At 46.0% G+C, this 13081-nt stretch overlaps 1 protein-coding gene across 1 annotated transcript; it reads left to right on the forward strand.

Moving 5' to 3' along the window:
- The first annotated feature begins 217 nt into the window (after nucleotides 1–217).
- On the forward strand, nucleotides 218–13075 carry CRYZL1 (crystallin zeta like 1). Its single transcript, XM_017838856.1, has 12 exons — nucleotides 218–592; nucleotides 1624–1701; nucleotides 2177–2249; nucleotides 2665–2709; nucleotides 3893–3961; nucleotides 5332–5465; nucleotides 6252–6363; nucleotides 10024–10122; nucleotides 10933–11054; nucleotides 11280–11385; nucleotides 12504–12549; nucleotides 12941–13075. The coding sequence occupies exons 1-12, from the start codon at nucleotides 527–529 to the stop codon at nucleotides 13038–13040; spliced, it is 1050 nt and encodes a 349-aa protein (XP_017694345.1). The 5' UTR covers nucleotides 218–526; the 3' UTR covers nucleotides 13041–13075.
- Nucleotides 13076–13081: the final 6 nt, after the last annotated feature.

The raw sequence follows: 13081 nt of genomic DNA on the forward strand, positions 1-13081 counted from the left end.
AGGACCTGAAGGATCTACAGGAAAGATGGAGAGAGACTGTGGACAGGGAATGGCTTCAAACTAGTTTAGATGGGATATTGGGAAGGAATTCCTGGCTGAGAGGGTGGAGAGGCCCTGGCCCAGGTTGCCCAGAGAAGCTGTGGCTGCCTCTGGATCCCTGGAAGTGTCCAAGGCCAGGTTGGAGCAACCTGGGCTGGTGGAAGGTGTCCCTGCCCATGGCAGGGGGTGGCACTGGATGGGCTCTAAGGTCCCTTCCAACCCAAATAATTCCATGATTCTGGGATTGTCAGCCCTGAGGATTTGCTGTGTTATTTAACAAAACCTGTTGCAGGTGACAGTACATGTTGCCTCATCTGTTGATCTGGTTTAAAACTTCTGAATGACAGACTCGAATTGCCTGCAAACAGTTGCTGTTGTTCTTATGGAGTGATTTGAGTTATTTAATTAAATAAGGCTTTAATGACCTGTTTGCTCTCTGGACATTCAGACATCACAGTTTGGTCTCTGTGTGTTTGTTCAGGTCACTATGAAGGCCTTGTTTGGGCAGCAGAATTCACCTGGAGAGGAAATGACCTTTGTGTTCCAGGAAAGAGTGAGTTCCCATCACAACAGCTCCATTAATCAGGCAGAGGGAGGAGGGAGTTTGGCTGAATGCCACCAGGGAATTGAAGCACTTCAATCTCCTCTAGGCTTGAAAAAGAACTGGTAGAATCCCTGCACACACAGACAGGGGACTGAAGGCAGGAGAAGTGTATTTTATCGTCAGGCAGCACTTGCCAAGTGCTGGATTTCTCTGCAATTTTCTTGTCCAAGCTTTGAAAACAAGCTCTGCAGGCCTGAAAAATTCACCCTGTGTCCACATCTCCTGGTTGGGTTTTCTGGTCACTGGAAAAGTAGAAACAGAGCTTGAGGAAATGATCAGGTTTGGAGTGTTGGCTGCTGGTGTTTCCTGTCCTCCTGGGAGTTCTTGGCTCTCAGTGGAGACTGGGATCACAATTCCAGCACACACCCACCATGGAAGAACAGGATTCTGCCCCAGTGCCTGGGGCAGCTCTTCAGGAGCTCTCTGGAGCCACAGAATTCAATGTGGCTCATTGAAGACTTTAAAGGAGCAGCACTGAACTCCTTCAGATCATTTCTGGTATCAATCCCAAACCCAAAAGGTGAAACAGGAAGGGGAGGCCTCATTAGCTGAACATTTTTGCAAGGGAGGAAGCCACCACTTGTGGGACTGTTTCTTTGGCACCATTTGGACTGTTGGAATATTGACCTCAGTGAGTTTGTCAGGATTTGAGTCTCAGAGAAGGGGGGAAAAACCCAACAGAAAAATAATGTCACTGTCTGCAGAGGTTTTGTGAGGTCTGGTGACCAGTTTGCAATAATAGTAGAAATATAATAGTGATAATAATGGTAATATCATAGTGAGAATTACAGTAATAGAACAGTAATAATAATAGTGATACACATGTACTCAAAATGGGGAGGTAAATCCCTTTTCACTGAGGAAACATTCTTGTTCTGCCTGCACAACAGCCTGAGCAGGGGCTGTGGGAAAGTCTGGAGAGGCTCCTGGGAGCACATTCCTGCTCACTGTGCAATGTAACATCTGTAAATCTGTCCTAGGAAAACCTTCCTCCCCCCGGGGACCACGAGGTGAAGGTGCAAGTGAGGGCCTGTGCCCTGAGCTGGGTGGACACAAAGGTATTTCCCCGGGGTTTGATGAAGGCTGGGGGTGTTTGTGGTCTCCAGGGCCTTGGCTGGGGACTGGCCCAGTCCCATCTCTGCCACCTGAGGCTGTGCAGAGGCACAGCATTGCTGGGGGGCTCCTGCATGTCTCTAAATCAAAAGCACCTGTGACTGGGGTGCTCGTTCATGGGGACAGGTCAGCTGGCACGTGGGAGTTCTCCTGCAGGAAACCCCTCTTATCTTCCCCTGCACTCCCCAGTCCCACGTTGTCTTGCCTGGTAATAACCCCGTGTTTTTATTTTTTAAATGCTTCTGAATTTAAATACAGAAAATCAGTGCCAAGTGAATTGAGGAAAGTGTGTTCTTTTTTCCCTGGATAACATTCTTGGAATGGCCCAGCCTCCTTCCTGGGATGATCAAACACTGTAAGATGATATAAATATGCACATTTAGAGCCTCAGTAAGTGTTGTAACCACTGTTTTAATTTAGCTTCTGTCAGAAATTAAGCTGAAGAAGGAACTCGTGCCTGTGGGACGAGAGATTTCTGGAGTGGTGCTGGAAGGTGAGTCAGTGGCATTGTCTGGGGAGGGGGAGCAGGAATTAGGGCAGGAATTGGGTCTGGCCATCCAGAACACATAAATCCTGTTTGTACAGGACACCTTTATGGCAGGAAGTTCTCTCACAGTGCATCTGCTGCCCTGGGGATCCACCTGTGGGTGCAGTCCCAGCCTGGCTCTCTCAGACTCCCCTCTGTGTCCCTGCATGGGACTGTGTGTGGATGAGGTGCCAAAGTTTAGGGAATTCAACATTTGGGTTGAATTTGGGTGGGGGGTGTGTAATTAATAAATTATTTATTTTCCCTAGCAGTGTGTATTTGTAGTTTTTTGAGCTAGTGAGAAGCAGAGCTTTCAAGTGCACGTTCCATTTCACTATAAACATTTCTCTTCTTCTCTCCTTTTCCCCCCTCTCCTGGTGAGTTGGGAGCAAGGTGACATTTTTCCAGCCGGATGATGAAGTGGTGGGTAAGTCAGTGCCTGTTGGCCTCATCAGCTGACACAACCAGAAATCTTACAACGAATGGCTGAGGTGATAAGAATTGTTAAAGCTACATCTGACATGTGTTTTCAAAGATTCAGCTGGTGTCACGTGAACAAACTCTTGCAAATGAGAATTCTGTTCTAGAAGTTTCTCCTAGGATTTGGTGTTAACCACCAAAATGTGAATGGTGCTTTAGGAGAGAGGAGATGTCTCTTAGGGACATTCTTTCAGACCTGTTTATGTTTTGTGTGCTAAATTAAAGGATTAGAGGGTGGCTGAAGTTCTGAAGGTAGGACAGGGTGGACAGTAAGAATGTGTGTTTGGAGATTGTGGCCCCTCCTGCCTCATTTCCTCATTGCACAGGAACTGCAGTTGGCAGCTCCCATAGACTGATAATTCCATGGATAAACCCTGGAGAGAGCTGCAGGTGTGGACAGTTACTGTAGGGTGGCCGTTTTTACTGGGAATTAGGAAAGACTGGAAGTAGCAGCCAAATATGCTGAGGATTTAAGGTCTCAATGGAGTGTAAGGTTTGGGGAAGAAGAGAATGGTTTTCCCTGGGGTGGAGGGGACATTTATTGAGGAGGTTGATTGGATGCCAGAACCTCCTGTTCAGGAACCTCCTGTGGCCAGAGGAGGGAAAAGCTCTGCCATGACCAGGATGGGGATCTTTTTATTTCTGCCCACTCTGGGTGTGCTCTCTCTGCCTTCCCTGAGTGCCTTGTTTGCCCTTCAGTTCTCTGCTCTGTTCCAGCTTTTTAACACACTCACACATTCCTGTGTGTTCTTCCTCTGCTTCCTCCTGTCCCTTCTGTGCTGCCTTTGCAACCCACGAGTGCAGGGATGGGGCTGGGAGGGGAGAGGGGGCTGGGGGGGCTGCTCTGGGCCTGTTTCCTCCTCTGGGAGCCACAGCCTGGAGTGGAGCTGGGAACACTCAGTGTGAAATGGGTTCACACATCACCTGACAATCCCAAAATGCCGTTTGAAGCCCCTCTGGAACTGCCCTGTGCCCATGGACACCGCAGGGTCCAGGTTTTCTTGCCTGTCACAAACGTGCCCAGAGGTGACTGAACCCACCCCAAGGGGGCCCAGGGGTTTCCTCAGGAGCTGGTTTGGTTAGAACTGATGCTGGTGTGAAATTCAAGGTCTGTGTTCCTTTCCTTTCAGGAATTTTACCTCTGGATTCTGAGGAGTCTGGTCTCTGTGAAGTTATCCTGGTTCACGAGCATTATTTGGGTACGTAGATCGTATATTTTCCTAATATTTATATTTACTGCCTCTTTAGATTTTGGGTCAGCCTTTCTAACAGGGAGCTCATTCCCCTGGGCCTCTGGGCACACTCCTTCCATTCCAACATTCCAACATTCCAGGTGCTCCACCTGGTCACAGAGGTTTGAACTCTCAGTGCTCCCAAGGGCTTTCTCTTTGATGTTTAATGGGTTCATGTTGGGCCCAAATCACACAAATTGACTTTGTTTTTTTCCTTTTTCTTTTTTCTTCCCCTCTAACTTCCCTTTTTTTGCTTCATTATTGTTACACTTTTCCCTCACCTCATCTGTCACAAAATTTGCTGAGGAGAAATTTGCTTTTCCTCACTTTGACTCAGTCCATGAATATCACAGATTAACAGATGGGATGAAGTGAACAGACTGGAGGCTGGAGAAAGGAATTTTCGGGGAATGAGGATTAGGGAAAGCCTAGTTTGGAAACATTCTCTTCAATTATTGTGAATTTCCAGTTTTCCCATTCTGGGCATAGTTTGCTTTAATGAGTAGGGTACTAAATTTGAGAGTGTCTGTGCTTCTCCCAACAGTTTGTTACTGAGCAAACTGCTCTTCTGCTCAAATTTTGTTCTGCCCAGAGAAGCTGTGGCTGCCCCTGGATCCCTGGAAGTGTCCCAGGCCAGGTTGGACAGGGCTTGGAGCACCCTGGGCTGGTGGAAGGTGTCCCTGCCCATGGCAGGGGGTGGGATGGATGATCTTTAAGGTCTTTCCCAACCCAAACCACTCTGGGGCTCTGTGACTGTAAATCAGTTTGTATTGTGTTTCTGTGAGTGTCCATGAATTCCAGCTGTGTAGTTAGGAGGTGACCCCTTTAAACTTGGTTACACCAAAATTAAATCCCTGCTTTTATTGGGTAAAAGATGGTAAGATATCTTCTCCTTGTTTTTTTTTTAAATACATGAGAGGGAAACAAGCCTTGTTGCCGTTGCCCTGTTTGCAGCTGGAACCCTCCTGAGCAGCTGGGACAGGGCAGGGGTTTCCTGGGTGGTTTTGCCACGTTTTGATTGTTTGTTTGTGTGTTCTCCTCCCAGTGCAGAAGCCAGAGAAGGTTTCCTGGGTGGTTTTGCCATGTTTTGATTGTTTGTTTGTGTGTTCTCCCCCCAGTGCAGAAGCCAGAGAAGGTTTGCTGGGTGGTTTTGCCGTGTTTTGATTGTTTGTTTGTGTGTTTTCCCCCCAGTGCAGAAGCCAGAGAAGGTTTGCTGGGTGGTTTTGCCATGTTTTGATTGTTTGTTTGTGTGTTCTCCCCCCAGTGCAGAAGCCAGAGAAGGTTTGCTGGGTGGTTTTGCCGTGTTTTGATTGTTTGTTTGTGTGTTCTCCCCCCAGTGCAGAAGCCAGAGAAGGTTTGCTGGGCTGCAGCAGCCGGGACGGTGCGGGATGGACTCCGGGCCTACACAGCCCTGCACTACCTGGCCCAGGCCTCTCCTGGGACAACTGTGCTCGTGCTGGATGGAGCCAGTGTAGGTACCAGCTGGGCAGTGACTGCAGGGACACCACATCCCTTTGCTGGGAATAACTGGCTGAGCACCAGAGCCTCGGGATTTCGGACACCTGCACTTCCCAAGGCTTCTGCCTCACTGCTGGCAGTGAATGGATTCATAGGAAAGGCTTTCCCACATCAGATCCTGAGCCAGGAGTTCCATCCTGCCTGCTGTGTGGGGAGGGCTTTCTGCTGTTGTACAGTGACACAGTTTTACCCTGAGCCCTCAGATATAACTTCAGGAAAATGCCTTATTTTTTACTCCTTTCCCACCTCTGCTTTTTAACTTTCCTTGGCAATAGTTTGACTTGCATCCCTGCAGTCCTCATTGCTAATGGAGACATGGAGCTTCCTCAGCCAAGGTCCTGTAATGGAAACACAGCTGGGGCTTTTCCTTGGAGCATTTCTTCCTCCAGCAGGTCCCAAAGCTCCAAGTTCCGATTGCAGGGAAGGTGGTTGTGGTAATTAAAGTAGAATCTCAGCTATTCTGCTGAAGAGGAGAACCAGTTAATGACTGAAAGTTTGCTCAGAGCTTCCCAGTCACTGAAAAGACCTTTTTTGGCCTCACGTAGGACAGAAGCAGATCTGTGAATGTTCAATTCTTGGTTCAGCTGTGTTTTGTTGCAGGAGTAAGTTCATTTGTGGATACTCCCCTGACTTCTCCTGAATGGCCTTTGTGATCTCGTTGTTCTTAAAGGGCATCAAATTGTTGCTGTAGGTGAATAAATTAATGAATTAATGAACGAATCTGCTTTTCCCCCTGCAGCCGTTCGGCACCATCGCGGTTCAGCTGGCCCAGCACAGAGGGGCCAGAGTCATCTGCACTGCCCACAGCCTGGAGGACAAGCAGTTCCTGGAGAGGCTCAGGCCTCCCGTGGGTAAGTTTGATCCTTCAGTTTATCCTAAAGGATGTCTCAAAATAGTTTTTTTCTGTCTGGTCTAGAGACTTATTTCAGTAGCTGAAAACCGAAACGAAAATTGGTAAATAGTCTAATTAAATAGTTCTCAAGTTACTTCTGTACTCCATAGGTGTTTAATTTCTGGTTTAGGTGTCTCTTTTGGCATTTTTATTCTCCATTTGAATTGTGTTGACTGTCAGGGCTTTCCAGTAGTGCTCGAGTGCTGTTTTAGGCGCAATGCTCAAGAAGGCTTTTCATTGGACACAGTGGTTGCTGTGAGCAGAAGGAAGGGTTCCTAACTCAGCAGGATCCCAGTGTGGGATCCAGGTCCCTGAGCCAGAGGCCAGGTGTGACCACAGGCCTGACATCCAGTGCTCATCAGCCCCACTTTCCTCCCAGGAGTACCTTCCCAGGCTGGGCTGAGCTCAGTCCCAGGTGCTGTCACACCTGGACCTGGCTCTGCCTTTTCCTCTTCTCTAAACAAGCTTGGCCTTGCACACAGTCCTTGTGTTATTCCCTGACTTCTTCTCTTTGATACCTCAGTTTTGGGGTTTTATTCCCTGATAAGTAATGGTGCCACTTGGACTACGGGAAAATACTCCTGGAGTCTTTTCTGATCAAACTTGTCCTTATTTCAATGTTGCATTGTGGAGGAAAGTGGAATATCTCTTTGTTCAGGCAGTTTTAAAGGAAAGGATGGCACTGCCAGGTCTGGTGGGATTGCAGGGCAGTGAACAGAGGTTAGAACTGGTGCCTGTTTCCCTCCCCAAAATCCAGGGTGCTGCAGTTCAGTCACTGTGTTTAGTTGTCAGTGGATGATTTTTGTTGGCATCCAAGGAAGTGTACAGAAAAGCAGCTGTAAAAAGTGCCTTGGGTAGCCAGTTATCAAATGTGCACCAGCCCGAACGTGCAGGGGTTGGGGTGAGATGCCATTACCAGTCCCTGGGCTCTCCCCCCTCTCTATTGCTAATCCTGCCTTCCCAGGAGAACTGGAGCAGTGTTCCCATCTCCCTGTGGCTCCCAGTGCCTCCCCAGCCCGGGCACTGGTGCTCTGCAGGTGCACAGGGCACTGCCTCGGGGACACTGTGTGAGCACAGGGCTCAAAGGAGCTGGAGCTGCTCCCCAGACATGGAGTTCCTGCCAAATTCCATCCCCTCCCGGCTCCCGGGAGCACAGACAGCCCAGTGTGCCCTCCACACATCTGCAGGGCTGGGGGGAGTTTCCAGGGAGCTCTTCCAGAGGCTCTGGAGGCTCAGAATGCTGCAGGAAGCAGAGCCTGGTGTTACACAAGAGCACTTCTGCTGCCTGACCTGAATGATCCTCCACAGGGAACTGCAAAGCTTTTGTTGGGAATGCAGGACCTGGCAGACTCATTTCTCTGGAGTTTTTATTTATATTTGTATTACCTCTATTTTTTTGCAACTTGCCAAAAAAGCCCTATTTTTCCTTGTTCCAGAAGCCTCTTTTACTGTACTCTAGACATGACAGGCATCAGAACTGAAGGATTTTTGGGAATGCTGGTGATGTGCAGAGGTTTGGTACACCAGGGTCAAAGACAAAACACCTAAATCTTCCCTTTGCAATATTTTATGGGTATATTTTGCTAATGATATGAAAAATTCATGAGCTAAGGAAGGACTTGGCAATTTTATTCTCCCAGCCCTGCCAGCACATTCCAGTCTGACTCTGGCAGAGCTGCTTTTTGCAGCAGTTTTGAGTTCAGTCAAAGTTCAGCAGTTTTAAGTTTTAATGTTAATATCAAATAAAGGCTCTGAGTAACCCAAGCTCTAAGTGGCTCCTCATGTCTGTGGGTGGAAATTTTTCAGTTTTGTGCTTGTTTAGTGGGTTTTTTTGGGAGTTTTTTAGCAAGAGTCTCTCAGTTTTCAGTGAGCAGCAGTTTGTGTTGGGCATAACAAGCTGCTCCATGGAATGGTTGGGAGGGGGGAATTATACTTGCAACTTCAAATAAAGAAATAGAACTTGGGTACAGCTTTAAAGAGAGAAACAGTTTGAGTGTGAAAGCAAAAAGGCTCAGGGTTTGTGTTTGGGTTTTTGGGGGTTGTTTTTAATAAATCTGATCCCGGTGCCTGAAGTAGAAGTTCCTGGTAATGTTTAAGGATTAGACCAATGTTTAGACCAACAGGATGGGGCTTTTTATGTCTTCAGTAATCTCTGCAGTAAATATAATAATAGGATGAAGGAGGGGACTATAACTAATTTTGACATTTTAATGCCCCATGTTTGAGACTCGAGACAGAATATTCCATTAATAATGTGATGAGTTCCTTTTGGAAACACAAGAAAAAAAGAACCTATACATACACAGATATTTCTTCTGTTCCCTGGGATACCCCATTCTTTTTTTTTTTTTTAGTTTGATTTGTGTGATGATTTTTTTTTTCTGTAACACCAACACTGAGCTTTCAGGGGGGGCCTTTCTGGCTCCCCTGAGCACGGTCAATAAAGCCCCAGCACATCCTTTGGGTGACAGCATTTAAACTTGGCAGCTGAACTTCCTGGGGGGAGCAAACCCTGGGAGAAGCTGGGAAATCCTGGGACTTCTGCTTCTCCCAGAGGTGATGGAAGAGAGAAACTGCAGTTTTGCCAGTGAGAATAACATGACTTTGGAAGTTGTGCAGGTCACAGGAGGAACTGAATTGATTTTCAAATGCTTTGTGACAAGTGTATGATTTACAAAGGATTATAAAAAATTATATTAGTTTGTTCTCAGCCTTTGCCACAGTGGAGTGGAATTTTTCCAGCATTATTTAGGAAGGAACTTGACCAGGATTCTGATAAGTGGAGTTTGAACCACTGTGCTGAGTTAAGGAACAAAACTAAGCAGAAATCAGAAAACAGTCAAACTGGTGAAACTCTGGCCTTTCTTTGTCATAGTCAGGCCTTGGGTCCACAAAATCAGAATTGTTCTCACAAAGTGAAAGTGTTTGCAGAGGTTTTATACCTTGTCAAATTGCCGTGATAAGAACAACCTTTTAAGAAACTGAGAAGGATATTATGGGGTTTTGTTTGCACATGGGGAATGTGACTACCATTAATTAATTAATTAATTAATATGCCATCTTTATTACACTATGACCACGTGTTCTTGTTAATTAATGACCTGGAGAGTCATTTCCAGGTTAAAACCATGAGGCAGCCATGGGATGTGAGGTCATCCCTGCTGTGAGATCAGTTCTGTAGGGTAAGGGAAGCTGTGCTGGGAGAGCTCACCCTTTGCTGCTGTGGTTGTTCCAGAGATAATGAGAAATAAAAAACCTCCTTATCTTTTGGCCACTCTTTGGCTTCAGTAACACAGCTGGGCACTCCAGGGCTTGGTAGTTTTGAAGGGCCAAGAAGAATAGCAAAGAATGAACTTACAGAAGGATTTCTAGAGTACCATGTGTTGTCCTTTTGGGCCCAACAGATTTGTGAGTCTCACTTCTGCATTCCTGGTTTTGGCGTGGATTTTGCACTGGGTTGTAAAAGGGAACAGAACGATGGGCAGGGGTTTTGACTTTTTTTCTGACTCAGCTGCAGCCTGGTTTGTGATACTTGGAGAGCCCAGAAGGCTCCTGTTGTACTGGGAATGCAAACTCTGCATTTCTCCTGGAGTTACCCCCGTGTGTCCCCCTCTTCCAGCCCGGGTGATCGACGTGGCCCACGGCAAGATAGACGTGGCTGAGAGCTGCCTGGAGGAGACAGGAGGGCTGGGAGTGCACATTGTGCTGGATGCTGGAGGTATTGGAGTGCACATTGTGCTGGATGCTGGAGGTATTCCCTGGGGGAGGGCTGGGAGTGCACATTGTGCTGGATGCTGGAGGTATTGGAGTGCACATTGTGCTGGATGCTGGAGGTATTCCCTGGGGGAGGGCTGGGAGTGCACATTGTGCTGGATGCTGGAGGTATTGGAGTGCACATTGTGCTGGATGCTGGAGGTATTCCCTGGGGGAGGGCTGGGAGTGCACATTGTGCTGGATGCTGGAGGTATTCCCTGTGGGAAAGCTGCTCCTCACACCACCACTGCCTTGGGCTTTCCAGCATTATTGGCAAGGAATGTGGCTGGAAGCTGCACCACTTCATAGGATTTTATTCTTTAGCTAGTTTATCTTTATTGCATAGCCCTCCTTGTGTCACCCTCTAGTGGAAGCTGCTGAATTCAGCTGAAATCTTCCTCCGTTTGAAAGTGAAAATAAAAAAAATGTGTTCAAAGCATAGGGCTGTGACATCACTGTTTCTGCTGCCTTGTTTTAATACAAAAATTACCCAAAACTGCCAGCACTGGTGACCTGTACTCTGAACCAACTCTGAAGTTACTATTCAGTCATATAAGATATGATTCTGAATAAAGTATTTCAAATATAAAGTGTATAAAGCATACAAAATATTCAGAGTACAAATAAAATAGGAAATTCAGAGTTTTCAACTATTTTCAGCTGAAATAACTGAAGAACTTCTTGGAGTTCCACTGAAATGTGTGGAAATAGATTTATACTGGATTTTCTAAATTCTCCTTTGCTGAGCTCAAATGAATTTATTCTTCCTCCCCAGTGAAATTATATAGTGCTGAAGATGAATCAGCTTCAAAATCCCAGCTGCTGCCTCACAAGCACGACATCATCACTCTGCTTGGGGTTGGGGGACACTGGATAACAACAGAAAAAAACCTTCAGGTAAAGATACCTGTGGCAGCAAGTAGCTTGTACACAAAATATATAGATATATATATACAGAAAACTGTCACTAAAACCTGTAAATATTACCAGTTTCCTCAGTTTTAAGGATGGGCAAGGGGTGATTTTTTTCTCTGTTTTAACCATCTGTATAAATAACCACTCAACCTTTATTTTTTTAGGGGAAAAAGTAACTAAATAACATTTCTCTTCCATTTGCTTAAGCTGGATCCTCCAGACAGCCATTCCTTGTTCCTTAAAGGAGCCACGGTGTCCTTCCTGAACGATGAGATCTGGAACTTGTCCAATGTGCAGCAAGGGAAGTATCTCTATATCCTTTTGGGGGGCACTTGGAATTCTGGCCTTGAAAATGTCTGTACAAGCTCTGCTGCAATAGAAAACACCTTTTCTGGGACAAAAAAAGGCAATATTTTGGTTCAAATTTGAAGCAGTTAGTTGAAGATTTAATTCTCTAAGTTTTTTATATTATGCAAGTGAAACTCTGGAATGATTTGTGTTGTTCTTTTGGGCATTGGATGCATCATCTGTAAACTTCATGCAGTCAGGGTCACTGCAGAAGTGCAAATATTTTGGCTTCTTACCACTCCCTTCTTTGCAACGTACATAAAATGTACTTATTCATTAATGTACCCAGAATGTGTGGAGGGAAGATATGGGTGTGGGAGAAGGAATGATGGGAAAAGGAATGCCTTCTGCATTTGGGCTGGAGCAGCTGGACTGAGCTCCCTGAGCATCACATTTCCAGTCCTGGAAGGTTTGTGTGGGTTTGGATTCAAGGACCTGTGTATCTTGTGAAATTCTGGAGCACCTGGCATTAGTGTCTGAAGAAATCACAAGCTGATGGCTTTTTAAAGGACTTGAGTTTCAAATAACAACCAGATTGCTCTTAAAATGAAGGATGAACCTTATTTTTTGAGTTTCCTACAAAGCCTAAATACAGCCCCATCTGTTGTGCTGTCCTGGATGTTACTCATCGACTCACAGATGGCAGCTCTGCTCCAAGAATTCCCAGGCTCTCCTATGTTCCCAGTTGTATTTTGATTTATTTTGGGTGCCTGTATGAATAGTCAGGGCAGTTATCTGGTCCCAAAGTCTGTCCTCTTCATCCTGCACAGAAAATGCCTTTGATTAGTTGATTAATAATTGATTCATGTTGTACTACTGCAAGCTGCACTTGTATTTCATATTGAATATTTTTATATTGAAAGAATTGAAATATCCCATATTTCATTTCTTCATCCTATTGTGGGAAAAGTCTCTCATATAGAAACAAGTGCAAAAATCTGATCTAAAGATTGGAATTGAGATTCATTTTCCTTTTGCCTGGATCCTGCTGGGCTTGTATCAGTCCAGGGCTCTGACCAGCAAACGTGATTATTTAGAGGTTTCTCTCCAGCTCTGTTGTTCCTTGACAGTCCTCTTGGATACCCATCCTAGAAGATATCATGGAGAAATTATCAAGTGGCGTTTTCAGGTGAGAGATCTCAGGGGGGTTGTGGGTTTTTTTACTTCAGCATTAGGAGCAGAAAACTCTTGCCAGCTCTAACACTGCTGGGAAGAGCTTCAGGAGAGAGGAACACTCCCATAATGAGGTGGGATCCCTTCCCTCGAAGCAGGATAACTGTTGCTGTTGAGCAAAACCCCCTCCACCACCCCTTTTTTCCCCCCTCTAAGGATATACTTTTATTAAATTCTGTTTCCTGTTTGCTTTTAGGGTTTTTCCCTCCTCCTGTGCACTCGAGCAAAGCTATAAAACTTTCATTTTGTTTAAGGAGTGAGGTTTACACAGTGAAAGTAAAGTCTGTCCTGTGACATCCCTGTTGATCTGAGTGTGCTCAGCAGACACTTTTACTCTTTCCCTTTAGGCCTCAGCTGGATGAACCGATCCCACTGTACGAGGCCAAAGTTTCTATGGAAATTGTTCAGAAGAATCAAGCCAGAAAAAGACAAGTCATCCAGTTCTGACAGGCAATCTCCTGATTTCTGAGCCTGTGGGAGACAAAGAA

Source organism: Lepidothrix coronata, unplaced genomic scaffold (assembly GCF_001604755.1).
Source record: "Lepidothrix coronata isolate B3197 unplaced genomic scaffold, Lepidothrix_coronata-1.0 Scaffold364, whole genome shotgun sequence".
Lineage (NCBI taxonomy): Eukaryota > Metazoa > Chordata > Aves > Passeriformes > Pipridae > Lepidothrix > Lepidothrix coronata.

Coding starts and splice junctions, on each gene's coding strand:
- CRYZL1 (XM_017838856.1), top strand. CDS start 527: ATGAAGGCCTTGTTTGGGCAGCAGAATTCACCTGGAGAGGAAATGACC. Junction 1,702..2,176: donor TGAGCTGGGTGGACACAAAG/GTATTTCCCCGG, acceptor GTTTTAATTTAG/CTTCTGTCAGAAATTAAGCT. Junction 11,386..12,503: donor GCAGCAAGGGAAGTATCTCT/ATATCCTTTTGG, acceptor CCTCTTGGATAC/CCATCCTAGAAGATATCATG.